At 47.9% G+C, this 27,880-nt stretch overlaps 1 protein-coding gene across 5 annotated transcripts in view; it reads right to left on the minus strand.

The window, feature by feature from the left end:
- Positions 1-5,149: 5,149 nt before the first annotated feature.
- LOC135915381 (coronin-2B-like) overlaps positions 5,150-27,880 on the minus strand; it is a 294,501-nt gene continuing 271,770 nt past the window's right edge. For all 5 annotated transcript variants that reach the window (XM_070536931.1, XM_070536932.1, XM_070536930.1 and 2 more), the window contains 2 exons: positions 11,798-12,053; positions 5,150-6,235 (listed from right to left, as the gene is read on the minus strand). In XM_070536931.1, coding sequence (XP_070393032.1) covers positions 6,107-6,235; positions 11,798-12,053 — 385 coding nt within the window. In that variant the 3' untranslated portion in view covers positions 5,150-6,106. The remainder of the gene's footprint in view (positions 6,236-11,797; positions 12,054-27,880) is intronic.

Here is a 27,880-nt window from a genome sequence, read left to right on the forward strand (position 1 = left end):
AGTGCTGCCGGTATTTCTTGGTGCGAGAGGATGTGTGAAAAGTAGTAATGCACATGGGCTAAGCAGTTCAGTAGTTGCTAGCATGACTGGTTTGGTACAGTACGTGAATTATGAATAGTGAGTGGTCTGCTACTAAATAAAAGAACCTGTCTCAAAACAAACTGCAAACTGTTCTACGGCACTGACTACCAGCTGCGAATTTTGCACAGAGGGTGCTATACAAACTGCACGAAATTAAATGGGTGAAAAATTGTTCCCAAGACTCTGATGGCACATGGTGTATATGATCCTTGCAAGAAGGTATGGAATTTGTTTCACGGTTAATGGTGTACTTGCACAACCTGCTGATAAAAACCCTGTGTAAAGTTTTCACGAGCAAGTTGCTTGTAGTGCTTCATTGAGGATTTGCATAAACCATTCAGTTAGTAGCTGGCGCTATGTCCTGCACATTCTTTTGTGTGACCAATATTGGCACTGGTTAATTTTGTAATGTGTGTGAACTACCACACCTATCCTTGCAATCGCTGTGTGACTGCAATTGCAATGCCTGCCCATCACCCTTTTCTGGTTTTTTGTTACCAAATGTAAATGTTCAATTTGCGCAGCAGCTGTTGCCACATTTGATTCATAGGCTTCTGCAACATAAGTGTCCCCTTCAGGTCGTATTTAATTTTATCCTTACAATTTGGTTTTGACACTATTACGAAGTCCTTACCATCGTTTCCAGCAGTGAGCAGATATGTAATGAGAGTTGTTTGCATAGTTGTATTGTATGCACAAATAGCTCCGCACAAATATTCAAAAATGCATTGGGTATGGAAACAATTTCTTGTATCACTTGCAGTGAATTTCTTGCACTTCGCTAATATAGAAATTTGCCTGCTGTACATTAATACTATAATAAATTACATTCGCGCTTAGACAACTGTTAGTGTGCATAGTGTTAATTTCTTCAGGTCAAGATAAATCGGGGGAATATGTGCAGATGTATGGAACTAATTTTAAACATATTCTTCAGTGATGTTGAGCTTGAACCGTCATCGCAGCCTATATAGTTGGCATCTAAAGCCTCTGTACACACAGCCTTGTATTTGAATTTGCAGTCTTTGCTATAGCACATGCAAGTGGCAGTGTTGCACCATTTTACTGGTCCATAAACTTGACGTGTACTTGCATGCTGTACCTCAAGGGGATATTAACGCCTGTTGCACTGACTACAGAGTCCTGGTGATTATTTAGGCAGGTGCCGCTTAAATTGGTAGTGCTTAACTAGTCATGATAAATTTTCTGCCTCCAGGTGTTTAATTTGCAGCTCCATGTTTTGGGAAAATGTTCTTTCGAGCAACCTATATGGGCAGTTTGATTTGCTTATACTTTTTTTTTTTCACAACGTGCGTTGCTGCGCAGTTCCAAGCTTGTGCAGCGGCAGTTCAAAAGTCCAGCCACAGCATGTCAATAGGGCCTTTCGGAAACGGGTGCCGATGTGGTGCGGGTGTTCTGCTTTTGCATTCGCATCTCGCGCCTTCCGTTGCTGGTGTTGTCTAATGTGTGCTGCTATTGTATTTTTGAATGTCCATTTATGTCATTCGCAGTTGCTGTGCTGCAAGGAAAATAGCCAGCATTAAGACAGCAAAAGTGATCAGTGTAATGGTCTAGTTGCAGTGTTGATATGCAAGCTGTTGAAATAGAGAGAAAAATTGGATACCTCAATGTTGTGAAGAGGTAGCAAAGAGTTAAGAGCTTTTTGAGCCCATGTCGAGATGTGTTAGAGGGCCATGTACGAATACAGACTTCTCTTATTAACGTGGGTGGTGGTGTTGCCGATTACACGTGCCATTTCTGTCAGTGCAGCCACAATTCTTTTAGCATCTGCTGCCATGGTCCTGAAGGGGTCGTCTGCTGCCCTGCTGTGCATGACATTGGCATGGACAATTCCGACGGTGCTGGGCTTGAACTTGGCTTTTTTTTTAAAACAAACTGCCTTGCAGAGGGTGTCATGCTTGCGCCGCTGAAACAAACGGTGAAGTGCAGGCAAATCGAATGGACCTACAGTTGAATTCACCGACTTCATTAGGCAGCAGTGCCTATCGTCACTATGCCATGTACACACTTTAAAAAATTTGCGCCCTGTGCGGCTTACCTTGTCCCGCAACAATAATTGTCATTTCTCTTGCATGCCTTTCTTTAACTCTGTGTGCCCAGTAATTACAGGCCATGAATGACATGCGTGTTATCAGAATGACATAGCATTCTTTACACGAAAGTGGCGAAAGGGATCATGCTTTTTTTTTTTTGCTTGTGAAGTGAACGTCCACGCACTCCAAACCCTAGAAAAAGCAGTCAAGCATCTGACAGCCCTAAATATTATTAGCTATTCTAGAAGCCACTTGGCATCGTTACCCCGAGATGGATGCATTGCAACACCCTGGTTTGCTCTGTTCCTGTGATCATCTTGGCTGCCACATGCAAACACAGTCGCAAAGTATGCATGTAGCACCATTATCATACACAGCCTTAGTGCCTGACTACGTTAATAAGCAAAGTTGGCTTTGTGTTGACATCATGATGCCGGCATTATTAAGGCCATCAGTACCTATCTAAAATATCTTGTTTCCCTAACCACCATACGAGGAGGGACTAAAACAAAGTGTGTGTACATCAAGTTCAGTTTCCTGTTTGGTAATTTTTTTATCAAAGAGACTGTTCGTTTAAATTTGTACAAGGAGGTCAGACGGTTGGGGGAACAGCACTTTTACCATGAAGTGCCCAAGCAGTTGGGCAATGCACTTTGAACGAAGTGGCCCACTCTGTGGAACTCTGGCAAGGGGCTTGTGAGCCATGACAATGTGCCGGTCCACACAGCAGCAATTGTGCAACAGTTTCCAATAAAAATGAGATGAGAGTACAGAAGTTCACCCTCCCTACTTCAAGTATTTGGCCCCTTGAGACTTGTCTCCAAAAGTGAAATGAAACCTTGTAAAGGAAGGCGTTTGTTACAGACTTGGAGAAAATACAGAAGGCTACAGAAGCAGTGAAGTGGGTCGAGGTCAGTCTCTGCTCTTGTGACGTGCAATCGTGCAGTTCATTGCTTTTCTTCCTTGGCTGCAACGCTTCACGTCAGTCTTGCTTCTCGTGCCAGCAGCTGTGGAAGTGCGCGCACTGTGCTCTTTAGGGTACGACAAGCCGTGGCTTAACAGTCTCGAAAGAGAACAGCAATTTACAATAGGCAGCGAGGCACTGGAAGTCGTAAGCGAATACATCTACTTAGGGCAGGTAGTGACGGCGGATCCGGATCAGGAGACGGAAATAATCGGAAGAATAAGAATGGACTGGGGTGCGTTTGGCAGGCATTCTCAGATCATGAACAACAGGTTGCCATTATCCCTCAAGAGAAAAGTATATAATAGCTGTGTCTTACCAGTACTTGCCTACGGGGCAGAAACCTGGAGGCTTACGAAAAGGGTTCTACTCAAATTGAGGACGACGCAACGAGCTATGGAAAGAAGAATGATAGGTGTAACGTTAAGGGATAAGAAAAGAGCAGATTGGGTGAAGGAACAAACGTGAGTTAATGACATCTTAGTTGAAATCAAGAAAAAAAAATGGGCATGGGCAGGACATGTAATGAAGAGGGAAGATAACCGATGGTCATTAAGGGTTACGGAATGGATTCCAAGAGAAGGGAAGCGTAGCAGAGGGCGGCAGAAAGTTAGGTGGGCGGATGAGATTAAGAAGTTTGCAGGGACGACATGGCCAGTTAGTACATGACCGGGGCTGTTGGAGAAGTATTGGAGAGGCCTTTGCCCTGCAGTGGGCGTAACCAGGCTGATGATGATGAAGCCGTGGCCACCTGCAGACCGGCTGCGTTTCCACGGCAACCTCTGTGAAGGGTCACATTGCACCTCCTGCCACCTTTGTGGGCAGCCACATTGTGACGCTGCGATCTTTTGCATGTGTCCACAGCAGGCCAAGGATCCATCCAGAATCTTACACTTGGCCTCCCCACTCGTGCCATTCCCTGTGTGGTCTATCTGGTTCTACTGCCACCCACGGACTAGGCTACCCGCTGCTGCTTCTCACCCGACTCCTGATCCTTACACTCCACTTTCCCTACAAGCGCTGAGCTTGCTGAAGTGTAGCAGGAATATATGCCTTTTCCTCCTCTAAGCCACTATCATCAGTTCACAACAGTTGCTGTCTCTATGTCACGCTTTCTCTATCTGGAAAAAAAAGTATGTGAAGTTCATCTGTTTTCACATTATTTGCAGAATTTCTACCTTGCCCTACCTTATTCTCCCCGTCTCGTTTATAACAGCTGGCTTCTTGGCCCATCCACTGTAGTGGGCAAGATCCATGGAATGAAACGCAAGCAAGTTGCTGGACCATTTCAGGGTGTCTCCCATCAAGGAAGACAGAATTTTGGGGGCATTTTAATTTCTAGAATACTCTGGGAAGAAATTTGAAATTTTCACCTTGGTTGCTTTGAATTGGGGAAATTGGTACCTGCAGTATTTATGCCAAACACAGTGGTATGGCAGAAGACTGATGGCTTTAACCAAGCCTACACAGTCTGCAAATTATGGCTGGTTTTGTGGCTGTGGACCACACTGGCTGTGTGGTTGAAACCTGCCCGAGAAACATGATTCAGTCGGATCTGATAGTGTCAACTGACTGAAGTCTTACTGGCAGTAGTTAAAAATTGTGGGCTGGCAGTAACTTTGCAAGCTGTAAACCACAATTTTTTTTATTGTGCCTAAACTGCTGGTGTCCTAGACTGCCAGATTATTTTCGCAAGAGGAGACTGGAAAAACCTGGAGAAATCATGGAATTTGAAAACGCCAGATAGTAAATACCTTCTGAATAATTTTGAACAATGGATAAAGTTGTGGGGAAAGTCCATTGCCTCTCCAGGAATGTACATTGAAGGTTATTAAAGTTTGAGAATGTTTGGAGGAATATTTGAAAGAAAGTTTTTTTTGGGTCCCTCCTTGTGCTTGCCAACTGCTATCCTTTTATGTGGGAGATGCTTGTTTTAGAACATTGAAAGCATATCGGTACCGTTTAAAGAGCATCCGGAGAAATGGCATGCCGTTGACAGTGCCTCTGTTTCAGCTGGCAATTGTAAGTAACAAAGAATAGTACACACAACCCATTTGGAGAAGCTTTTATTTGCCAAGCCAAAGGAAGTTGCATAGAAATTCCATAATAAACATTGGTCTGCTGAAAAAAAATAAAAACAAAATCAACCATCGCTCGAGCACTTTTCGTGCAGCTCTTAACAGCACTGCTGACTTAGCATTAACATATTTATACAAAACAATACTGGCACACAACTGTACACCACGACATAAGTGGAATATTGACAAAATGTAGCTTGGTATATACGTAGAGCAGCAGTAACAATGTTGCAGTTAAGTTTTAACCACTTGAACTTTTCCTCCTCCATAGTGTGTAGTTTCAGTTATGTTCATGGTGTCATTTTCAGTGTTCACTAGTGTCTCAAAAGAGGCAGAACCATTTCTAATTGATTTGCGTGCCTACATTTCACGACAACAGTTTGCACTTGCGCAACGCCCATCAGAGACTTTACACCAACGTCTTGACGAATGGTAGGCACAGAAACTACAGGACACGGAAGGTTAAACATGTTCACACGCGTGCACACACAAAGTTTGTATGTGAACCTGTGTGTGCCAAGTGGTTTTTGCACTATCTCTTACGAAGGCGCTGTACCAGCTCACTTAAGCTTCAACATTAGCCGTGTACAGCGTGAGCAGATTGCACATATGCGGGCCAAACATTGCAGCTAGGCTTGTACGAGTGTATTTACCATCCAGCATTGGGCAAGAACAAGCACTGCAGTCTAAGCGATGATACCTTGCCCCGGCTGCGCGCACATCTCGAAGCGCAAGCAGTAGTTGCCTGCACAAGAGCCTTGCACAGTTTGTTGCAGCTCAGGGCTGCGTTTGCAAGGGATGCATCCTGCAAAGGGGCACAGTGGGCAGCGCTTTAGCTTTGTGTGAGAAACGTTTTCTGCGATAGCAGGCTTTGTACAGTCCTCTGCACGCGTGTGGCGTTGCTTCGCGGCCTGGCAGGTGGGCGCCTCCTAGCAGCCGCCATTGTGTGCCTGTAATTGGAGCTGGCTCTCCAGTTCTTGGATCTTCTTTTCCTTGTTGGCCAGCTGGCCTCGCAGTCGCCGCAGCTCTGCACTTTGGTTCCTGAAGGCCTTGCGCAGCTGCACAAATCAAGGTTTCCTGGTAAGTAAACATGTGTCGAGCTACACGTTGTGTGACAGCAGAGCATGCAGTGGTGTCGACTCCAACATTGTAAGCGAAGCAGCCTAACCCTCGAACTGCCGTGTCCCGAGTATACTTGTCCAGCTACCATTGCACGCCCCTGGCTGTGCTCAAGAAAAAAAAGACAGAAGAAAGATGGCCGACAAAGATTTTCAAAAGCAATAGTTAATGAAGCTAAACTGCGTGAAAGGCTGCAGTGGACGCGTTGAAACAGCCAGGCCAGCTCATGTTATTAACTGTATTTTCAAAATGTTTATAAACATTGCGAGGAATTCAAGGCATTTTCAATTACTTTTGAGTAATTGCACAGGTGCTTTTTTTGTGGCGATAGTTCGTCACTGTGATCAATTCCAATTTTGAGTGAAGTTGCCTTTTTCTGTAAAAAAAACATTATGGGGTTTTATGTGCCAAAACCACTTTCTGATTATGAGGCACGCCGTAGTGGAGGACTCCGGAAATTTTGACCACCTGGGGATCTTTGACGTGCACCTAAATCTAAGTACATGGGTGTTTTCGCATTTCGCCCCCATCGAAATGCGGCCGCCGTGGCCGGGATTCGATCCTGCGACCTTGTGCTCAGCAGCCCAACACCATAGCCACTGAGCAACCACGGCGGGTCATTTTTCTGTAATGTATACAAGTTTCAAGTATACAAGTCTGGTAGGAAACGTTACGGGTGGAGATCAAAGAACCATTTTCTAAGCATAATATTCAGTCTAGATCTGGGGGGATACCACAGACAGTGAATCACGAGAGCATAGTACTTCCTAATGGTGGTCTTTATCTTCAGCAGGATGTCCAAAGGAAGCATGCCCTAGGAATACAATAAAACTGTAGGCGTCGCTATGCCTGCTGACAAAACGGAGTCAATCTCATTGCTAGAGGAGAGGAAAAAGATGTTCCAATCATTTTAACTTCTGGTTTACATGCTGGAAATGCTGACCTTCATTTCATCAACAGTCACATGTCATGCTAGGAAGTTTGCAGGATCTGCCTTGAGCAGCTGCAAGCTAGGATAAGCGATCTCACGACCCACCTGTGGGAGAGACCTTGCACATTGATGTTCTTTGGTCAGGATGCACTGTAGTGTGGTGTTTAATATTCCAACCACTTCTGAGATTGCATGTATGTTGAGTGAATGATTTGCCAACAGAGAATCTTGTGCCTGTCTGATGTCTGCTTGAATATTTTGTTCTGCGACCTTAGAATGGCACCCGCCCACCTACTTATCCACCTGTATTACCAAGAACCGTTTCCTCTCTTTTAAAGTGAAGCTTTCTTCTTTGCCTCTTCCTTCGACTTTCCCGCTGCTGGTGCTGAGGGTGTCTTGGTCGTTCTCAGATACATCAAACCGAGAGGGACAGTTGTGACAGTGATTGATTTTCGGCGCTTTGGCAGATTTACAGCTGCCTTTGGCAGCTATGCAGGGCAAGACGAAGGCGGAGTCCCACGCATGTAGAGCAAGGAGGTCAGTGAGAAAAAAAAAATAGAGGAAAAAAAAGAGAGAAAAAGAAAAACGCACACAGGAGGAGGGAGACGTATGTCAGAGAGTGAGGGGGGCAGGAAGTAGTGGCAGCTAGGTTCCCGTTCACCCAAGGCAAGGAGGGAGAAAACGGGTGCTGCGCAGCACCAGTGCGCGTGCTGCCATTGTAGCGGAAGAGAGGGCAAGTTGAATCGGGCGGGCGGCAACTTGTGGAAAGAAACACAGTGTCGCAGTACACATATATACAAGGCATGGCCCGTTCCGGCAACTCTGTGGTCCAGCTACGGTGCGAAAAAGAATATATGCGTGGGATTCGCAAAGCAAGTGCGCCCCTGGGCTTAGATTTAGGGAGCCAAGTTAAATAGCCTCCTTGTGGTCCAGTTCTGCTCCCTAAATCTAAGCCCAGGGGCGCACTTGCTTTGTGAATCCCACGCATATATTTTTTTTCGCACCGTAGCTGGACCACAGAGTTGCCGGAACGGGCCGTGCCTTGTATATGTGTACTGTGACACTGTGTTTCTTTCCACAAGTTGCCGCTCATCTGTCTTTCTTCTGGGCCCCTTCTCTATTGTGCCCCCCGCCGCCCGATTCAACTTGCCCTCTCTCCCGCTACAATGGCAGCACGCGCACTGGTGCTGCGCAGCGCCCGTTTTCTCCCTCCTTGCCTCGGGTGAACGGGAACCTAGTTGCCGCTACTTCCCGCTCCCCTCACTCTCTGACATACGCGTCCCTCCTCCTGTGTGCGTTTATCTTTTTCTTCCTTTTTTTCTATTCTTTTTTTTCTCAATTTCTTTTTCTCACTGACCTCCTTGCTCTACATACATGGGACTCCGCCTTCCTCTTGCCCTGCATAGCTGCCAAAGGCAGCTGTAAGTAAATCTGCCAATGCGCCGAAGATCAATTACTGTCACAACTGTCCCTCTTGGTTTGATGTATCTGAGAACTACCGGGCACCCGGTCTTGGTGTCTGCACTACCACGGCCGAACTGCCATTTTTTTGTAAATCCTGATGAAGGTCGGTCCACCGATCGAAACTGTTGAAATTAAATACTTGTTCTGTTTACCTTGTAGCACCACTCAAGTTCTTTACGTTTGAAAGGTAGCCTGAAGAATTCCTCTTTGCCTACCACATATATATATATATATAGATATATATATGGAAGGAGCTTGGCAGAGAGGAATGTGATGAAACCTGTTTAGACCTTTGCACCGTGTCGAATGTGCACAATGCCCTGTGGAGCTCCTTAGGCATTGCCATAATAGCCTTTTGGCGGCTGTGATTATCCGTGACCTCTGCTAAAGCATTGGAGAAACTGCAGCGCTTACCTTTCTATAAACATGCAACCGCCCAGAGAGGAAGTATATAGCACGGTAGGGAGGAGGAGGGATAGGAGACAGAAAATGGGGAATACCGACGCAGCCACGAAACGAGTGAATAATAGCCTTGGCACTTTTCGCTTGCATACATGGGGGGAGAGGAAAAAGGTGATGTGAGAAGGTGAGGAAATGCTACTACTAGGGTGCCTTGATGTGCGCGCCTCCGAGGCACCCTAGTTACCACAAGACACGACAGTGGTTGTGCTCTAGCTGGATACATTTAAGTTGTAGGTTCGGTTACGTTTCTGCTATTTCTGAAAAAATGAACACCGTGCAAATTTGTCAGGTGAACAATTGAAATGCAGCATGCAGGCTCAAAATCGCATTAAAGCACCGTAGCGTCTAGGCGACATCGTAGCACCGTAGAGTCTAGAACCCACACTTCAACACTTCTGTGCCCGCCCTGGTAACTTGCAGCTATAACATTGCCCGAGGTTGCGGGTTCGTTCGATCCGACCGCAGCAGCAACATTTCGACAGTGGCGTAATACAAAAACACTCGTGTACTTAAGTTTAGGTGCTCGTTGGAGAACCCCAGGGGTCAAAATTAATCCGTACCCTGCCACTATGGCATGCCCCATAATCTGATTGTGGTTTCAGCATGTACAGTCCCATAATTCAATTAATGTTTAACACTTCTGCCACGATGCGATGTGCTGTGTGAGGCAATGGCAATACTAGCCTTTTCGGAGCTTATGAGCAATGGCGCAGAACAGCACCTCAAGCAAACACCTCTCTCGGCGTGTTCTGTGTACTGTGCAAACAAACTGGAGTCGTGCACACAAGGGAAAGTTTGACATCAACGCAGCACTCTCGCATTGCACTAAACGCTGAAGAAATTAAACATTCGCCGTCAGCATTGCCGCTAATTACCATCAATCAAAGCAAACGGCATAGAAAACTTCGCTTACACTGATTCCCACAGTACATGGGATCCACATATCTTTTTCTTTGAATTCGCTACGGTAGCCCAGTGGCTATGGCACTGTACAGCAGAGCTCGAGGTTGCGGGTTCTATCCCAGCTGTGGCGGCCCCATCTCGAGGCGAAATGCAAGAACACTTGCACACTTTTTTTTAGGTGCATGTTAGAGAACCCCAAGTGGTCAGAATGAAACTGAACTCCCCCACTACAGCGTGCCTCATAATCACATCATTGTTTTTGCATGCAAGACCCTAGAATATAATTTCAAAATTTTATTTTTCTCCAACATAAAATTAAGTTTAGTGTTTGAATGGGCAAGTTTTCTCTGTTAAGCAGAGGATTACGGGCCAGCCCTTGAAGAGGGCAAGGATATATAGGGCATTTGGGGTAAATTTGACAGTTGGTGTAGTTAGCTGTAAATATCATTGTCATACATTGTTTTTTTAGTTCACATATAATTTTTGCCTTTTGCTTCTTAGAAACCGGTCAAATCAAACGAAACTGCAATGTACACGAGGAAGCCACCAAAATATTATAAAGGTGTTACCTGCATCATGATTTGCACCAGGCAGCGAAATTGTGCAATCAAAACAGCTGCTTTGTGTACCTTGTACAGCGTGAAAGCGACACAACATAAGATGCAACGGAGACTATGAAGCCATGGCTGGAGACACTGTTTCGTGTTCTGCGTATTGTGAAAACCAAATTTTCCCAAAGTGTGATGGTGTTTGGATCTCTCCAGTTAGAATAATGTTATCTCCACAAAGACTCGAGGTTAAACTTGAATAGGTTCCCACCCATGTTATAATTCGACTCGGCTCTCTGCCGTACCACTGGGAAAACTCTGAAGTGGTTGTCCGAGAATTTTTGAGATTTCACCAATCCTAATGTATGGCCCACTAACTACCCTGATTGCAATCCTCTGAATGATTGTGTGTGGGGCTAGGTTTATCCGCAATGCGAGTAACACCAAGACACTGCTGATAGACCAGATTTGCGCAGTTTTTGCAGTCTCCGTCGGGACACCGTAAAGGTCGCATGTGCCAGGTTCCGGAGCCGCCTCAAGGCAGTTGTAGTTACTGATACTGAGGGTGGCTTCTTTGAGTGACGTCACTTTGCCATCTTTTCAGCTTTATGTCCCTTTCCATGTGCCCAATAAATTTTGTTTTGCTAAATTTATTGCCTCTGTTTTGTCTTTCGCCTGCGCATGTCAGGTTTACCCTGAGCACCCTGTACAGCTGTGTGACACCGTTTATTCATGACCTACACATTTAGTGTGGCTTAGTACTGTGACTTACTTTATAGGTGAGGAATGATGTTTCCACTGTTTTGACTTTGAGTTAGAAATGCATAAAGCTGAGCAAGTTGGTAGGGATTCATTGCTTAATTAAAAGGTTAGGCGTGAAAAGAATTTTTCACGCCTAACAGAGACAGTGCTTTCTACAAAACTTTTCCAGCAATGCTAAGCCTCCTGTGCCAGTGTTTTCAGCGCCTAACCTTTCAAAGCGCAAGTTACTCTCTGTCTGGAAGTGTTGCATCAATGTTTCTTAAGTGGTTACATATTGTGTACAAGAAAGCTTGCAGGATCAACAAGCACAATAAAAATGCAATCTATGGAAGTGATCGATTGACCATGTAGGTTCCAAACTCCAATGCTATTGGTCTGGCGTGATTGATTGCCACCAATGAGCACCAGCCGTCGTTTCACACTCTACTGACCTCCTCCTCCGTCTGGGGCACTTCGCCGTCGAACTCGGGCTCGCTGGAGCTGCTGTCGTGGTCCTGGATGGTGACGAATGTGGCCACCGGGAGGGTGTGGCTCGAGACCACGTCGCAGACGGGCTGATGTGGCTCCGGCTGCGGCCGTGGTGCGCTCACGTGACGCCAGCCGAAGTGCTGACCCTGGGGCCGCTTCAGCGGGGATGGCCCACCACCACCTATCACTGTCCCATGCGGGTGTTGGCCAGAGTTCCCACTGCGTGGGTGAGAGAATGGTTGTACACTACGGTCCACTGCTAAAAGGAACAGCTAAACACAACTGCATAGAACATAGGTCAACTTTGTCAACCTTTGCAGGAAAAATGTGGCCGATTTGAAGCATTTGACAAGCATCCATTAATTAATGATTATTTTGCAGGAACAACCTATTTTATTTTTGTGGCTCCCACGTACAAGCCTGGGCTAATACGTACAAGATATGTACAAGCCTGGGCTTATGAGAGAAGACGACTAATTAAATGGAAAACACTGCGGACCATCGACGAGCATGTGGCTTAAACCTTTCTGCTACCACGTGCAGGTGCTTGCTCATGGCCTGGCCGGATCAACGATAACATAACTGCCGCAGCCTGACCAGTCTTCAAGTAATGCGATCGACCATCCTTATCTACCAAACTTTGCCACGTTCACTTGGACCACAACTACAACACCAATGCCACGTCACTGCTTTCATGACGCCAATCCTTCACTGTTTTGTTACGTGTCACTCGAGGCGCCACCTATTCTTCACATGCCGTCGACGCATCGGTTTATAAGGGAACAGCTCCAGACCTGCACTTTCAGTGGGCATGGCGGACCATCGACGAGCATGTGGCTTAAACCGTTCTGCTACCTCCTGCAGGTTAGTAACTGCTATAGCACGATTAGAAGTGACTGTCACGGTCTTTTGGTCTTGCCGTGCCCCCTATGGTGTGCTTCTATTGTCCATGACGTGTACTGCGTATGCTTGCAGCTGATGTGCGGTGACATCGAGTTAAATCTCGGCCCCACTGACGGTAGTGAAGCCTCTATCGAATCCTTGCTGAAAGAGTTGCTGTCTGGTCAGAACAAGTTGGCAGCGGACGTGACTGCGCTCAGGCAGCAACAGAATAAGGTGGAAAACATTATAGCTGATTGGGGAGCCAGATTCGTTGAATTAGAAAAACAAGCCTCGCGTGTAGGTGACCTTGAGCGTACAGTAAGGTCACTGGAGGCAAAGCTGACTGATCTGGAATCTTTGGCATTCCGGAGGATGCCTGTGAAACTGAACCTACTCTTAAAAATAAAGTTCTTGACGAGGTGCTTTCTGCAAATCTGTCGGCAGAACTCAGCGTCTTGGTAACAAATGTAACAAGAGACTAGTCATCATTTACTTCAAGGATTTCACCGAAAAACAGCTCGTCTTAAAAAGTGCGTACAAATTAAAGGCTAGTCAAATATCGATTCAAAGCGATTACTTGCACATTCTTTCCCTTGCGCTAAAAGAGAACACGGCAAGAAAGTTTGCTTAATTAATGATAAGTTGCATGTTAACAATGAGGTGTTCACATGGGATGACAGTAAGAACTTGGGGATAAAAATTCACGGCTATGAAAGTACTCTGAAAAATGATTGACTTGCCTCTGCTGACACTTCCCCTGGTGCTAAAGAACTGAGAATTTCAAAGATCAAGGCCCGCAGTGTTGTTAATAAATCGGAAAGCCTTGAGGCAACTATCATGGGTTGCAATCCCCATGTAGTTGTGATAACAGAAACATGGTTGCATGACAATATTGAAGATGCTGTTGTGTTTCCTCCATCTTATCAAGCGCATCGCCATGACAGGTGTACTAGAGAGGGCGGGGTAGGAGTTTTGGTAAAAGAAACTATAACCGCTACTCTATTATGTCAGGCCGATAACTGGGAATCTATTACAATAAAGCTTACTTGCTGGGATAAATCATTTTTGCTATTTGACTCACCCCCAGAATTCTTTCGTGATCTTTTTGAACACATGGTTACTACTACTTGTACTACTTGTAGGCAACTTTAACTTACCAGATATTGATTGGGAGAACTGGTTTCTCTGCACCAGGATTAATTCACACTTAGGCTACTTGCATGGCATCATTCTGTCTCACAATCTATAAGAGGTTGTGAAACAGCCAACACACACCTATGGTACGTCAGCAACCATACTTGACCTTGTTTTTGTAAGTCATTCATTAGAAAACATTTTTGTTTTGGTTGAACCTGGAATTTTCGATCATAGTCTGGTACATTTTTCTTGTTCTTTGGAAGTGCTTAACACCAAAAAATTTAAAACTACCACTGTTAAAGATTTTGCTCATGCCAGAGACAAAAGTGTCTTGGGTTATCTTGAACAATGCCTTGATAACTTTCATGGTAACAACGCTACTGTGCTTTAGGATAAATTTAAAGAAATTGTCACTCACTGCCTTCACAACTTTATTCCCAATAAAACTAAAGAAACTTCCAAGACCGCTCCCTGGATAACGAGAGAGATCTTACACCTTAACAGAAAAGTTAAGTGCTTAAGACGACGATGTGCCTCACGTGTTTCAATTCACGAAATCCAAAATAAACTAAACCAAGAAGTACGGCAAGCTAAGCGCTGGTATTTTCACCATACATTGCCAAATTTCATTCAAACAGCACCCCCAAAGTTTTGGGCTTTTCTAAGCGCAAAAACCAAGTCAATTGACCAAATTTTTCACAAGGGCCATGTCGTAGTCGAAAAACAACGTATCGCGGAGCACTTCAATAATTACTTTCAGAGTGTTTTTCAAATTTTGATGATGGTATAAACCTTAACCGCATGCCATGTTACTCGACCTCTGATATTGTTTCGCAACCAGGTGTAGCGTCGATGTTGCTGAACCTCAAAGCTAAATCATCTTCAGGACCAGACAACATACCGAACACTTTTCTGCACAGGTATGCTGAAGCGTTATCCCCTTTTCTTGTTGTTATCTTTCATTCCTTATTATCTTCGGCTAATCTTCCTACAGACTGGCTAACTGCACGTGTCATTCCCATACCGAAAAAAGCGACAAAGCCCTAGTGACTAGTTATCATCCGATATCATTAACTTCATCATGTTGCAAGTTAATTGAGCATATTATAGCTAATGAAATATCCCAATTCCTAAGTGACAACAACGTACTGTCTCCTCATCAGGATGGTTTCCAAAAGGGTTTCTCTACTGTAACACATTTAACCACAATTATTCACAACTTTGCAAGTGCTCTTTACAAGTCAAGCCAAATTGACGTAATATTTTTGGGCTTTCAGAAAGCGTCTGATCTTGTTCCTCACAATAAGTTTATAGAAAAACTAGTCGATAGACCTTCCAGCCTATATTATTAACTGGGTGGCAGCTTATCTGTCTAATTGCAAGCAGTTTGTTTCAATTGATAATTACTCTTCTAATGAACTTTCAGTAACCTCTGGAGTACCTAAAGGTAGTGTGCAAAGACCTTCACTATTTCTAATATACATAAACGACATCACTAACAAAATTTCTCATCCTGTTCAAGTTAGACTATTTGCTGACAATTGTGTGTTGTTTAACGAGGTTACTTACTTAGGTTACTTAACGAGGTAACTTACTGAAGCTGGCTCGCAGCTTCAGTAAGTTCTAGGCTGCTGTCGTCGCTGCTAGGCCGCCGCGGCATCAAATGAAAATAACACTTTTGTCGCCTGAAGTGAATAAACACTGCATGTTTTTCCCCTTTCATCGCACTCTCTCTGAGTTCCGTTTTTGACAGGTAAGTGGGTGATCTCGTGGTATTTCGGTTAAGCAGTACTACCGTTTAGTACATACTTTTCCCGAGCTCCGGCCAACTACGGTTCAACGAGGTATCACTGTATATTGAAATCACAATAACCAGTGACCTCAGCTGGAATAGCCACATTTCTAACATATGTAACTCGTCTTTCAGGAAGTTTTGTCTCTTCAGGCACAAACTAAAGCACGCTCCCTCTGGTGCTAGATTACTGGCTTACACTTCACTCATCCGACCGAAACTAGAATATGCATGCATTGTGTGGGATCCCTATAACAAAATTAACATTAACACTTTAGAGATGGTCCAAAGAAAAGCTGTCAGGTTCATTTTTTCTAAATATAGACTGAGTGGCTCTCCTACTAGCCTAATGAATCACTGAGTGGCTCTCCTACTAGCCTAATGAACCAACGTAATATTCAAACGCTACAGCTATGCAGGAAAATACGACTGAAATTTCTTTTCTTGCTTAAAAACAACTGTTTGTCCCTGCACCCACAGGCTTATGTTAAACCACTTACAGCGCGTCGAACACGGCATCGTCACGCTGATTCTTTAACACCTTATAACACCCAAACTAATCTCTAAGTTTTCCTTTTTCCCGGGCACTGTAACAGATTGGAACAGCCTGCCATTATCACAATTGATAAACACCGACTATATTGAACACACGTCTTTAATGTTAACAGTATTGCTATGTCGGCAAGCCTTGTTACTGTTTTCTTGCTTTTTTTTTACACATGAATTTTGTTTGATACATTCCACATCTTCCTTATTCGATTATTTTCAATATTTTGCAATGGTCGCTTATTCCAACTTCTGGTACTTGTTTTCTTTTTTTCCCTCGCGCGATAATGGTTGCAAGTGCTCATATACGTGTGTGATACTGTTCTAATGTTTGTCAAGTTGTATTCCTTCAGCATACCTTCTATTAATATTATTTAGTCGTTGCTTTCATTTTCTTCTGATCATTACATGTTGCATTGATTTTGTGTTTCTTTTTTCATGAGTATGTGTGTGTGTGTGTGTGTGTGTATATATATATATATATATGTATATATATATATATATATATATATATATATATATATATATATATATATATATATATATATATACATACGTGTAGATATACGTGTATATGTACATTTTTATTCTGCCCCTCCTGCTTGGGCCCCCATTTGGACCTGCAGTATTGTATAAATAAATAAAATAATGAAATGCACAGACACAGTGCTAACTTCCAACTAAATATTGTGTTTCTGGGTGCCGTGAATAACCTATATCCACTGCCTGGTACATTAGCGAACACATGCATTAGCGTAAAAATTTAAATAGTTCAGACAGGCAGATGTCTGAATGACAGAATGCATGAACACTATCACAAAGTGGGGAAAAATACAAATAAATAAAAAACAACCCTAGGCAGTTCCTTTCTCTTCATTGTTTAAAGTGTAGCTGCAGTCCCCGTTTTGAAAATGTGATCATTCTAGGCAGAAACAGGTGCAGGTTAACTCGTCTGATTATGGAAGCAGACTGGATCATCGGGGATGGTGGCGCACGAGTTAGCAAATTACCTATTGCATTGTCAAATAATTATAATGTTTGTGCATGAGCAGAAATTATTGAAGTGTCAACATTCCCTTCTTCCTGCAAGTGGTGGCTGTTAAATCTACTGTTCTCTTCTTCTTAATTTTTTTTCTTTTCGTTTAATAACTGTAGGCAGAGTGCGAAGCAGAGGGTATTGGTAACACATAGTACCCAAAAATAAAACATTGTTCTGCGCTAGTGCTATATCTGTCTTTCATGTGCCTTCTTTTGTCCTCATCTGTATGCGATTATAATATCCATTATGGGAATCAACTGCACAAACGAATGACTCTAGTTGGAAATTTTCAGATAAAGAAATAATTATCATGGCCGCAGTTTAATTTTACATAATCTATGTGCTAAGGTCTATCCGCGAGTGCTGAAACTAAGTGAAAACTCGTAAATATATGTGAAGCACACAAAATGTCGCATACCTTATGAGGTATTAGTAGAAACATGTGCCTAAATTTTGCAATGTTTTGTGTGCCTGATGGGCAGAGTGTATAAATATAGCCAGTCCACAATAAATGCTAATTAAAGGTTTAATGCCTGTGCTGTCAGCTTTATTGCTTTTCTAGTGCTCTTAGAATGCTGTAAGAAAGACAAACCAACTCAATTAAATCAAGGCATTGTGGTGACCTGGCAGACTGAGGAATACGAAGTTGTGTATCTGCATGAGCCCTGCACTCGAGCCAGGTGGCATGTGAGAACATCCAGAGGCATTTTGACATCAATGCACTGGGTCTCATGGTTGCCTACATTCGAGCGGCAAGTAAAATAAATATTTGGGAAATAGATAATCTTATGCCTTCCCACAAGTGGTGACCTCCGATGCTTCTCAACACACGCCGTTCCAAAGCAAGCAACCCGCGAGTGGTGACACCCAGACGCTGGATGGCAATGCCCCACATCCTCATTCTTCGCTATGCTCGCATCATACATTAACGGACTTTCTTGACAGTGGCAACTTGATCAAGCCTTGAGGCCTACTCACTCCAGCAGGACCAACTCCAATAATGCCGCGACGCTGAACTTCACAGTACCCAACCCTGTTGTTGCTGCTCTTAAAGGCAAGCATGTGCGTCATGACAGCAGCAAGATCATGCCGACAGCAAAAGGATGACAACTGAATTCTTGTACTCTGGTAAAAAGAGCCTTACAACATGTATCCGTATAACTTGGGCTGGTCCCTAAGGCAGTGCAGTCTAATCCAGTGTCTGAAAGCGCTAGCTGCCACGAAGAATGATAGAACAACAACAAAAACTGGCATTCTCTCACTTTTATAAGCAAGTTATTTGATGAAATGCAACACGACACATGCGGAAGGCAGTGGTAAGATTGACCATCACTCACACATTTCGTTCCTCAGTTGGTAACCGAACGGAAACTGGCATATGCATATGTGCTATACGTGCTGGCTGAAGAGCTAGCTCATGTTGGCACGAGACAACTATGCATGCCATCGTGGTCTAATGCTTAGAACATCGGGCTGTTGTGCTGAGGAGCCAAGGTCCAATCCCATCAATTGTCACTCGAATTATTTTTTAATTTAAGAGGCTCAAAATGAAGTGAGACAGAAACGTGCCTACCTATTCATCGCAAGGTGCCTGGGACGAGTGAGAGAATGCATTGCATAAAAATTCTTAAGAGGTTTTGTGCATCAGTTTTTGCTGAAGTCTTGTGTACTTGTTCAGAAATGCTTTATCAACATCTCCATGCTTGCACCTTAGCAAACTTGATGGACATTTTGGCAGTGACATTGTGACATGGAAATTATGCTCGACCTTTGCTGTTAAACCTTCCTTTTTAGGGAATGGTGCAGCATTCAAATGGTTGCATGCAGATACTGACGTCCTTGGACATAAAATTTTGCATTTACAGTGACAGAAAGAAGCACCGAGGTTAAATAACCCCTTCAGTAATAACCCCACGTATACTAAATATTGTATCCAGGCATACAAAGCAAATATCCGCATTTGAATTTTGCGCCCTTAACATTTGGACCCTTCCTGTCAAGCTTGTGGTGCAATCCTTTGTAAATACACTGAAATCTGTTCGTAAATAGCAAGCAAAGATGGATGTCTTAACGTTTTACAGCGGGATGAGTAAATAACTCTTGCTTTTGCATGCTCTCTTTTCAAGTGGCAGTGAATAAGGCATATTATTATTTGGAGTGGTGTGAGTAAGGTAATGTAGAAGGGTTAAACAAAATTTCATTACCTTAGACAAAGAAAAAGTGCTTCAGTGGACATTCAGAGCTTCGCATCCACGATTGAAGACGTGGCGCCCTAATGCCGAAAATATAAACTAGCGCATTTTATCCTCAATGCTGCATTTTTTGGACAAGAGCAGTATGAAACTGGCTCGTTACGTCCAGGTATTCAGAACCATGCATCCACAAGGAGAAAATTGGATGATTCGAGCGCTGAAGTGCTGTTCACAAAATGAAACAGTAGAATGCAAGATGAAAACACGAGAAGAAAGGGGGTTAACCGAGGGGGCCCAATTTTTATTGGTCACATCATAAGAAGCCAACAAACACTGACACCAAGGACAACATAAGGGAAATTACTTCTGCTTAATGAATGAAATAAAGAAACAAAATAGAACAACAGCTGAAGAAATCAAGGTGTTTCTAGGAATTTTGATGGTTATGGGAGTGTCGAAATTTCCACAAGGCCGGATATACTGGGAAAAAGCAACACGCATCCCTACAAAGCTGACTCTATGAGTGCAAAGTGCTTTTTCAAACTTAGGGCCGCACTCCACACTACTGACTTGAAGGCACCAAAGGATGTCCATGACTATGACAAGTTCTAGAAGGTACGACCCCTTGTCAGAAAATTCAGGCAGCGATGTCTGGAGTTGGAGCCTTTGAAGCACTGCAGCATTGACGAGCAAATGATTGCATTCGCTGCATGGATTCCTGCAAAACAATTTGTTAAACGGAAACTGAATCCAGAAGGCGTGAAGGTGTTTGTGCGATGTGGGTCAGACTGCCTAGCAAAATGGAAAAAAAAAAGTTTTGTCCGCATATAATACGAGTTAGGAAAACTCGAGGAAAAATTTAAATTGCACTCCGCACTTCAGTCACTTTCTTCCTCAGCTTCGCTCTCTTCGGAGAGTTCCTTGTCAGACATATCTTACCAGAGGTACTCATCCTCTGTGCCATCGAGCGCGTTCGAGATGCTGCACTTCTTGAATGTGTGGGAGTCCTTCGGTCTACCGGGGCGCAGTCGCTGCTGTGCCTAAGGCTCCGGACTTATTCGCCATTGCGAGGAAAACCTCTCCCAAATGCCTACCCCTCGATCGCGCGCCGTTTTCCCCGGGCGCCGCGGCCGCGTCCCGTGACGTCATGCTACGCGGCCCTGCGATTGGGTCGTGGGGCGTGACGTAGGGAAGAAGCCCCGACTGGGGACGATTGCCGTGCGCGGGGGAGTCGGGCTGCGACAGGGGCGAGCGCCGGTCACGAGAGGCAAGCTGCAAGGTACGTGAGCGACCAGCTATTTGCGTCCCCCCAACGCCCCGGCCTGGGGACGTTCACGTGCTTTGTCAGCTTGCGTAAGTGTGGCTTGCTGAGTGGCTTTGCGTTCCGCCCTTGCGGTAGTCGCAGGTGCTCAGTGCGTCACATTTTGCGTGTCCGAACCGTCGCAGACCATTGTCGGTGACGGGAAGCGCTAGGTAGCGTTTGCGAACGCATTTCGGCCCGCGCGCGTAAACCATTGTTCGACGCGGCGTGTACCCCGCCTTCCTCGCCATCGGGAACCGCGGGCGCCGAGTGTACTCCGTGTGTTTGGGTGCAGTCTGGCACATGTTGGCCATTGGGGATCAATAAACGCCTTAACTGTCCTGGACGCCGTGTGTTCCTGGGAGAGCGCCCATGCGTACGGCCAGAGCCGTCCAGGTCTTTCGGCTCGGTGCTCGAACCTGCGGTGGGTCTATCGCCATGCGCCGTCGTGCCGCGTCGTGAGGCTTCACTTCTCGGGGGCCACTTGGCGACGCCGTGCGCGGAGACGTACTGTGAGCCCACATTTTGGCGCCCAACGTGGGGCAGTAACTGCCTTTGCATTGCTGCGGTGCGTAACGAGCCGGAGACCCGCTTGATCGGCCGGCCGTGCCATGTTTTCCAGCTTCAAGGAGTCGTCATTGTTGACGACTCTCGCGAATGTCGCCCTGTTCGATTACTCAGCCGATGCTGGTGTCGAGCGTGGAGGCACAGCTCAACTCCCAGAGCACGAACCACGGAGTGCAAGCTTAGTTGGCGCAAACCTACCAGATGCGTGTGATATGTCCACGCCGCTCCACGACGGGCGTGGATCTCTCAATGCAGCGATAAGCAACGATGAGCTTGCCGCCATGGAAGAGGGGAGACTGCCGCGAACCCCACCCGCATTGAGCAGCTTCGCGGCGTTGGCCTCCACCACCGACGGCGAGCGCGGAGGGAGTAGGGGGTTACCGCCTGCCGCGAGCACCGTTGTGCGAGGTGGCGAGGTGGCCTCGAGTCGCGTAGGGTTGAGCGAGGTACCGCTAACCGAAATGAGGGGAGGGTTGCAGGTGCCCCAGCCTGCCCAAATCCCGCCTGCAGACGCTCCTGATGAGACGAGCGCACCGGACGCGAGGGCGTTGCTTGGCGAAGCCACGCGACTAATTGAGTCCCTTTCGAGTGCCCTCCGGACTTCCTTGGAGTCGCCAAGGCACTCGCGGCCGGTGGTTAAGCTGGCAGTGCCCACATATCGCGGGTACGCGGATGCGGTTAGTGTCACAGACTTCCTTGACAGTTTGGCGCACTATCAGGCAGCTGTGGGGCTTGATGACCGCGAAATGCTGGCTCGGGTTGTGCCCGTTGCTCTTACAGAGCGAGCAGCACAGTGGTACAGGCTTTCCGGCCACCGCGCAACGACGCTCGAAGATTTCAAGGCGGCTCTCCGCCACGAATTTTTGCCTGTCGACTACTATCGTAGAATGCGGCGCGAGCTCGAGTTGCGGACACAAGCCCCGGACGAATCACTCCTCGAGTATGTGCGAGCGATGGAGGAGCTGTTCCAGATGGCGGAGCCGACGGCCTCCAGCGACGAGAGAGTCGAGAGGGTGATAAGGCAGGCTCACCCAACCTTTGCGGCCTACCTGCGCGGAAGTCGGTTCCGTGATCTGGAGGACATGGCCGCCGAGGCCAAGCGTATACAAGGCGACCTGCTGGCCATGCGTGCCTACCGCCCTCCACCGCCCGCAAGCGAGGCGCTAGAGCCGCGCTGTGCATGGACGGGAACCCTTTTCCGTTCACGCCAACAGCAATCGCCCGCGCATTCCACCTTTGCGGTGGGCTTTGAAAACCGGCAAGCTTGGGGAATCAGCGAACGCGCCTTGGATCCTCATGCATACGCGCGGAGCGCGGCCAGTGCGGAGCAAAGGCCCAATCCGCCCCCTCAAATACGCCAAGCAATCCGCAGCAGCGCGCGCCCAGCGGAAGACGCATGTCCCGAACGGCCTGAGGGCAGCGCAGCGGGCGGAGGAGGACGACCGGGGCAGAGTGCTTTCAACCGCAGGAATGCGCGCGGCGGAGCCCGCTGTTTTGAGTGCAGTGAGCTGGGCCACATTGCTCGTTACTGCCCCAGACGCACCCTCCGGCAGGGAAACGGGGATGGGGGTCGGGCGTGAACGCACGTCCGACCGAAGTGATTGTCGCTCCCTCCGTGTGTCGTGCGGGCTTTCCCGCGGATGCATTCGCCCCATTCGTCACTGTCACTATTGCTGGTCGCGAATTTGCCGCGCTCCTCGACACAGGGGCCAGTGCGTCTTTGTTTGGCGACGACGTTTTGACCCTCTTGCAGCAGCGCTTTGTTCGCTTGCGCGAATGCCGAGCAACTTTTAACCTAGCCAGCGGCTCCGTTCCCGCAGGCGGGGCAGCGAGGCTGTCTGTTCGTTGGGATGGTCGAACGAGGCGCCATCGCTTCATTCATTTGCCTGGCTTGAGTGTTCCCGTGATTCTGGGTCGTGACTTTCTTCGTAAGACCCGTATAGTGGTAGACATTGCGAACGGAGGCTATAGGGTGGGACCGTTGTCCCCTTTGAGGCTTTTCGCTGACCCTCCGGCATGTGTCGCCGCCGAGCGAGTGGCGGGCCCGCACGGCGCGCTAGATAAGGGGGTTGAGCCCTTTCTGGCGCAGTATTCTGCGTGCACTACCGCTCAGATAGACGTGCCTGCGCGAGGTGGCTTGTTCCACCCTTTGATCGCCCGTGCGGTAGGGCTGGAGCTCAAACAAAAATCTGACATGTCCGAAGTTCTGTTCAGCTATGACGACCTGTTCACAGAAGACCCAGGTTGCACTGACCTTGTACGCCACAGGATCGAGACTGGGGATACGCGTCCTTTGAAGTGCAACCCCAGGCCGTTTAGCCTGTCCAAGAGACAGGCTATCGATGGTGTGCTTAACGAGATGCTGGCGACCGGTGTCATCAAGCGTTCCGATAGCCCCTGGGCATCTCCTGTCGTCCTGGTTCCAAAAAAGGATGGTAGTTTCCGCCTTTGCGTTGATTACCGTCGACTGAACGCACTTACCCGTAAAGATGCCTATCCGTTGCCAACCATCGAGTCAATTGTGGGCAGCCTAGGTTCAGCGAAGTATTTCACGACTCTGGACGCTGCTAAGGGCTACTTGCAAGTAGAGGTGGAACCCGAGGACAGGGCAAAGACCGCCTTCACGTGCCATCGTGGGCTGTTTCAATTTGAGCGAATGCCATTTGGTCTGTGCAACGCCCCAGCCACATTTCAGAGGCTAATGGATCGGGTTCTGGGCAATGCCAAATGGTCCCATGCCATGTGCTACCTCGACGACATCGTGATCTATTCCGAAACGTTTGAGGAGCACATACGTCACGTTGGGGACATACTTGGGAGGATCAGGTCAGCGGGCATGACGCTAAATCCGGCAAAGGCACAAGTGGCGCAAACTCGAGCCCACTTGCTGGGGTTCACCCTAGGAGGAGGCTCCATTGAGCCGAATTCGGAGAAGCTCCGGGCTCTCCTGGATTTTCCCGCCCCCAAAGATGTACGCGGCCTCCGCCGCTTCCTCGGAATGGCCAATTTCTACCGGTCATTTATTCCATCTTGTGCGAAACTCCAGGCACCGCTGACAAAGTTGTTGGGGAAGTCTGTGGAGTGGCGTTGGGAACCGGAGCAGGAGCAGGCATTCCGCGGCTTGTCCCGAGCCATCGCCGAGACAGCTCGCCTCAGATTGCCTGACCTGACCAAGAAATTCGTCGTTCAGACGGACGCGAGCGATTTGGGATTGGGGGCGGTCCTCCTTCAGGAATTCGATGGTGTCCTGCACCCTCTGGCTTTTGCTAGTCGGGCGCTGCTCCCTGCGGAGAAGAACTACTCCGTGACGGAAAAGGAGTGCTTAGCGATTGTGTTTGCACTGAGGAGATTTGACGTCTATTTAGACGGCACGAAATTCGTCGTGCAGACGGATCACAGCGCGCTCAGCTGGCTCATGAGGCTTCGAGAACCTGCGGGTCGGCTGGCACGTTGGGCACTTCTAATACAGCACTACGACATTTCGGTGCAGTACCGAAAGGGGAGCACGAACGTCGTCGCAGACGCGCTTTCGCGTGCGCCGCTTCCCCACCCGGCTGATGCCGGAGGCGAGCGGCGAAAGACGGAAGCCGCCGACACGCCCGCCTGTGCGAGCGGTGAAGTGGCCGAGGAAGAGAGGGAGACCGTCTTCGGGTCCCCACCTATAGAGGAGACTGCGGTAAAAGAGGTTTTCGGCGTTGTACAGCCGGGCGGTGACGAGAGTTCTCCATCAGTGGGGGAAATAGTTGTAAACGAGCCAAAGGGGAGCGTTGTGAATAGATCGACCGGCACTGGTGGTAACTTAACCGTTCATGACTGTGCCTTTAATGAACACGATGTCACTGCGCATGATGTTCTCGCACGGGTGCAGAAGGAGTTAGCCGCAGAAAGACAGCCGCGTACCACGACACCGGAGAACGAGGCCTTTGCAGTATCTCCAAAAGGAAGTAATGGAACCGGCTCTCACTCTGGAGGGACCGCGATTATTTTCAGCCGAGAAGAGCTCCTAAAGGCCCAGCAGGAGGATTCATTTTGCAAGGAAATTGCTGGTAGAGTAGCGGAAACGGAGCGCCGTAACGTTGCTGGTGTTGCAACGAGCGCAGAAGTACCCGGGCCAGCTTTTATTGCTGGTACTTCCGAAGATTCCTACCTGCTGGACCACGATGGGCTCGTGCTTAGATATATCGCTACCGAGGATGAATCAATTAACCCGTTTAACGTGGTGATACCGAAAAGTCTGAGGCGCGCACTTTTGCACTACGCTCATGATGAACCGCTGGCTGGACACCTCAGTGGCTCTAAGGTCTTTGCAAGACTCAGCCACACTGTCACCTGGCCTGGTATGAAGCGCGACGTTTTCCGTTATTGCCGGACTTGTCACGTCTGTCAGACGGCGAAATCTCGCGGTGGCCGTCCGCCGGGTTTAATGAAGCCGATTGACAGTCAGCGGCCTTGGCAGTTTGCTGCCTGCGACTTAATTGGGCCTTTTCCAAAGAGTAAACAGGGCTTTCAGCACCTTTTGGTAGTGGTCGATCACTTTACAAAGTGGGTGGAGCTATTTCCGCTCCGCAAGGTGACGGCTCGGGCAGTGTTGGATAAGCTAATGGAAGTTTTCACACGCTTTGGATTTCCGGAGCGTTTGATTACTGACAATGCGTCTTACTTCACTTCTCGGGTGTTTCGTGAGACGTGTACATCCCTTCAGATCGAGCATCGCCTCACATCGCCCTACCACCCCCAGGCCAACCTCACGGAACGCTTTAATCGTACTGTGAAGTCGATGCTCACGGCCTTTGCCAGGAGCCAGAAGGATTGGGCAGACCACGTGAACGAACTCGCGTTCGCCATTCGGACGGCGCAAAACCGCTCAACAAGTTTCTCCCCCGCTTTCCTCATTTTTGGCCGTGAACTGGCGAATCCGCTAACCATTGTTACGCAGCGCCGAGCAGGGGTTGAGAATGCGCCAGGGGACCTTTCCTCGTACGCAGCGCAGCTTCGCTCCCGGCTTGCCCGCGCTTTCTCTAGAGCAAGGGACAGCTTGGGAGCCGCCCGAGCCCAGCAGAAAGCTCAGTATGACAAGAGTCATCGCGACGTCTGCTTTCAGGTCGGTGACTTGGTGCTTAAACGCAACCACGCTCTTAGTGACGCCAGCAAAGGGTTTTCCGCAGCGTTGGCTCCTAAATGGCTGGGGCCTTACCGAGTGGAGAAACGACTTTCACCACTTGTGTATGAGCTGACGGATCCTCAGACGGGGAGAACCAGGGGCCGCGTTCACATTGCCGACTTGAAAGCCTACCATTGCAGGCCAGTCGAGCCGGCGCCGGAGCCCAGCGATCTCGGGTGTTCCGGGGAACAGAGCACGTCCGGTGTTTCCGACCGCTTTCGGCCGTCGCATCGATACCCCCTCAGGCGACGACCACCATTGTGAATTCGCCCTCGCGTTGCCAGACCTTTCTGGTAAAAGAAACGCGTTACTCTTGCTTTCTGCCTCTGCGAGCGAGTGTTTCTTTCCTCTCGGGATTTCCCGCACAGAGGCCAGCGCGCCACGGTTCCAGCCCGCCCTAACTAGATGTCAAAAAGTTTGCCCGTTTGTTCAGTGCTTGTATTTCTTCTTGCTTGAATAATAGGTTTAGCCTTCCTCGTGTGCATAGCCTTGTTTTCAAAGTGCCCCGCTTCTTACCCCGCATCGCCATTGTACGTAGCTGTAGAGGGGCGCTTGGTGCCCTCATTCTTTTGTTGTCTCGTCTTTGAGACTCGCCGCGTAAGTGTCCGGAAAGCGGGGGCGTGCGACCACGGGAGCGTCAGATGAGGGGAAGGTTTGAGACATTGGACGCCTCAGACATTGGTGTTGCCTGCGCCCGAATCCGTTGCAAGCCCTAAGGGCACGTGTCGCGGGTGCCTCGTGTGTGCGCGTGCAAAAGGGGACGAAAACCATGTCCAGCTGGCTTCGCGACCCTCCATCCTGTGCCCCCCCATCTCTGCTCGCTCCTTCTTGAAAACGACTGGCGTCAGCATTTACTACTCCTGCTGGCACTGCTGCTGCCGGTGCCCGGAACTGACTTCCCGCTGTCATTCTGTCTCGACAGTCGCCTTCGTCGGTAGCTTCGAGTTGCAGCGCACTCGCGCTCAAGATGGACAAGCCGTCTGCCCTTGTCGCCCCTAGGAGCCGCCGCCGCAGCCGACGCCGGCGCTGGGTGGCACAGCCAGGCGCTCCAGCCACAAGGAAACTCCCTGCTCCAACGACTGTCCCGCCTGCCACAGCTACGGAGACCAGTCCAAAAACACGGAGTGTGGCCACCTGGACGTGCCAGGAGGGTGTATCGGCACCCCTCTGATACGTCCCCATTCGGTGAAGGCATGGCCCGCGCAGCGCAGAGTGGAGAGGTCCCAGCACCCAGTGCCCTATCCTCATTAGGGGCACACGCTGACTCTAACGGACGCAGCCGCGGACGGCGCCCACCTGCCTGGGGTTCTTTAACTTTTTTTTTTAGTGTTTATTTGCGAGTGTGTGTCTCTGTGCGTGTGTGTGTGTGTTCGTGTAGCAGATATTACATTTATTCTGGGGGTATTCTGGGGCAGTGTGCTGTACAGTTT

Source organism: Dermacentor albipictus, chromosome 4, assembly GCF_038994185.2.
Source record: "Dermacentor albipictus isolate Rhodes 1998 colony chromosome 4, USDA_Dalb.pri_finalv2, whole genome shotgun sequence".
Classification (NCBI taxonomy): Eukaryota; Metazoa; Arthropoda; class Arachnida; order Ixodida; family Ixodidae; genus Dermacentor; species Dermacentor albipictus.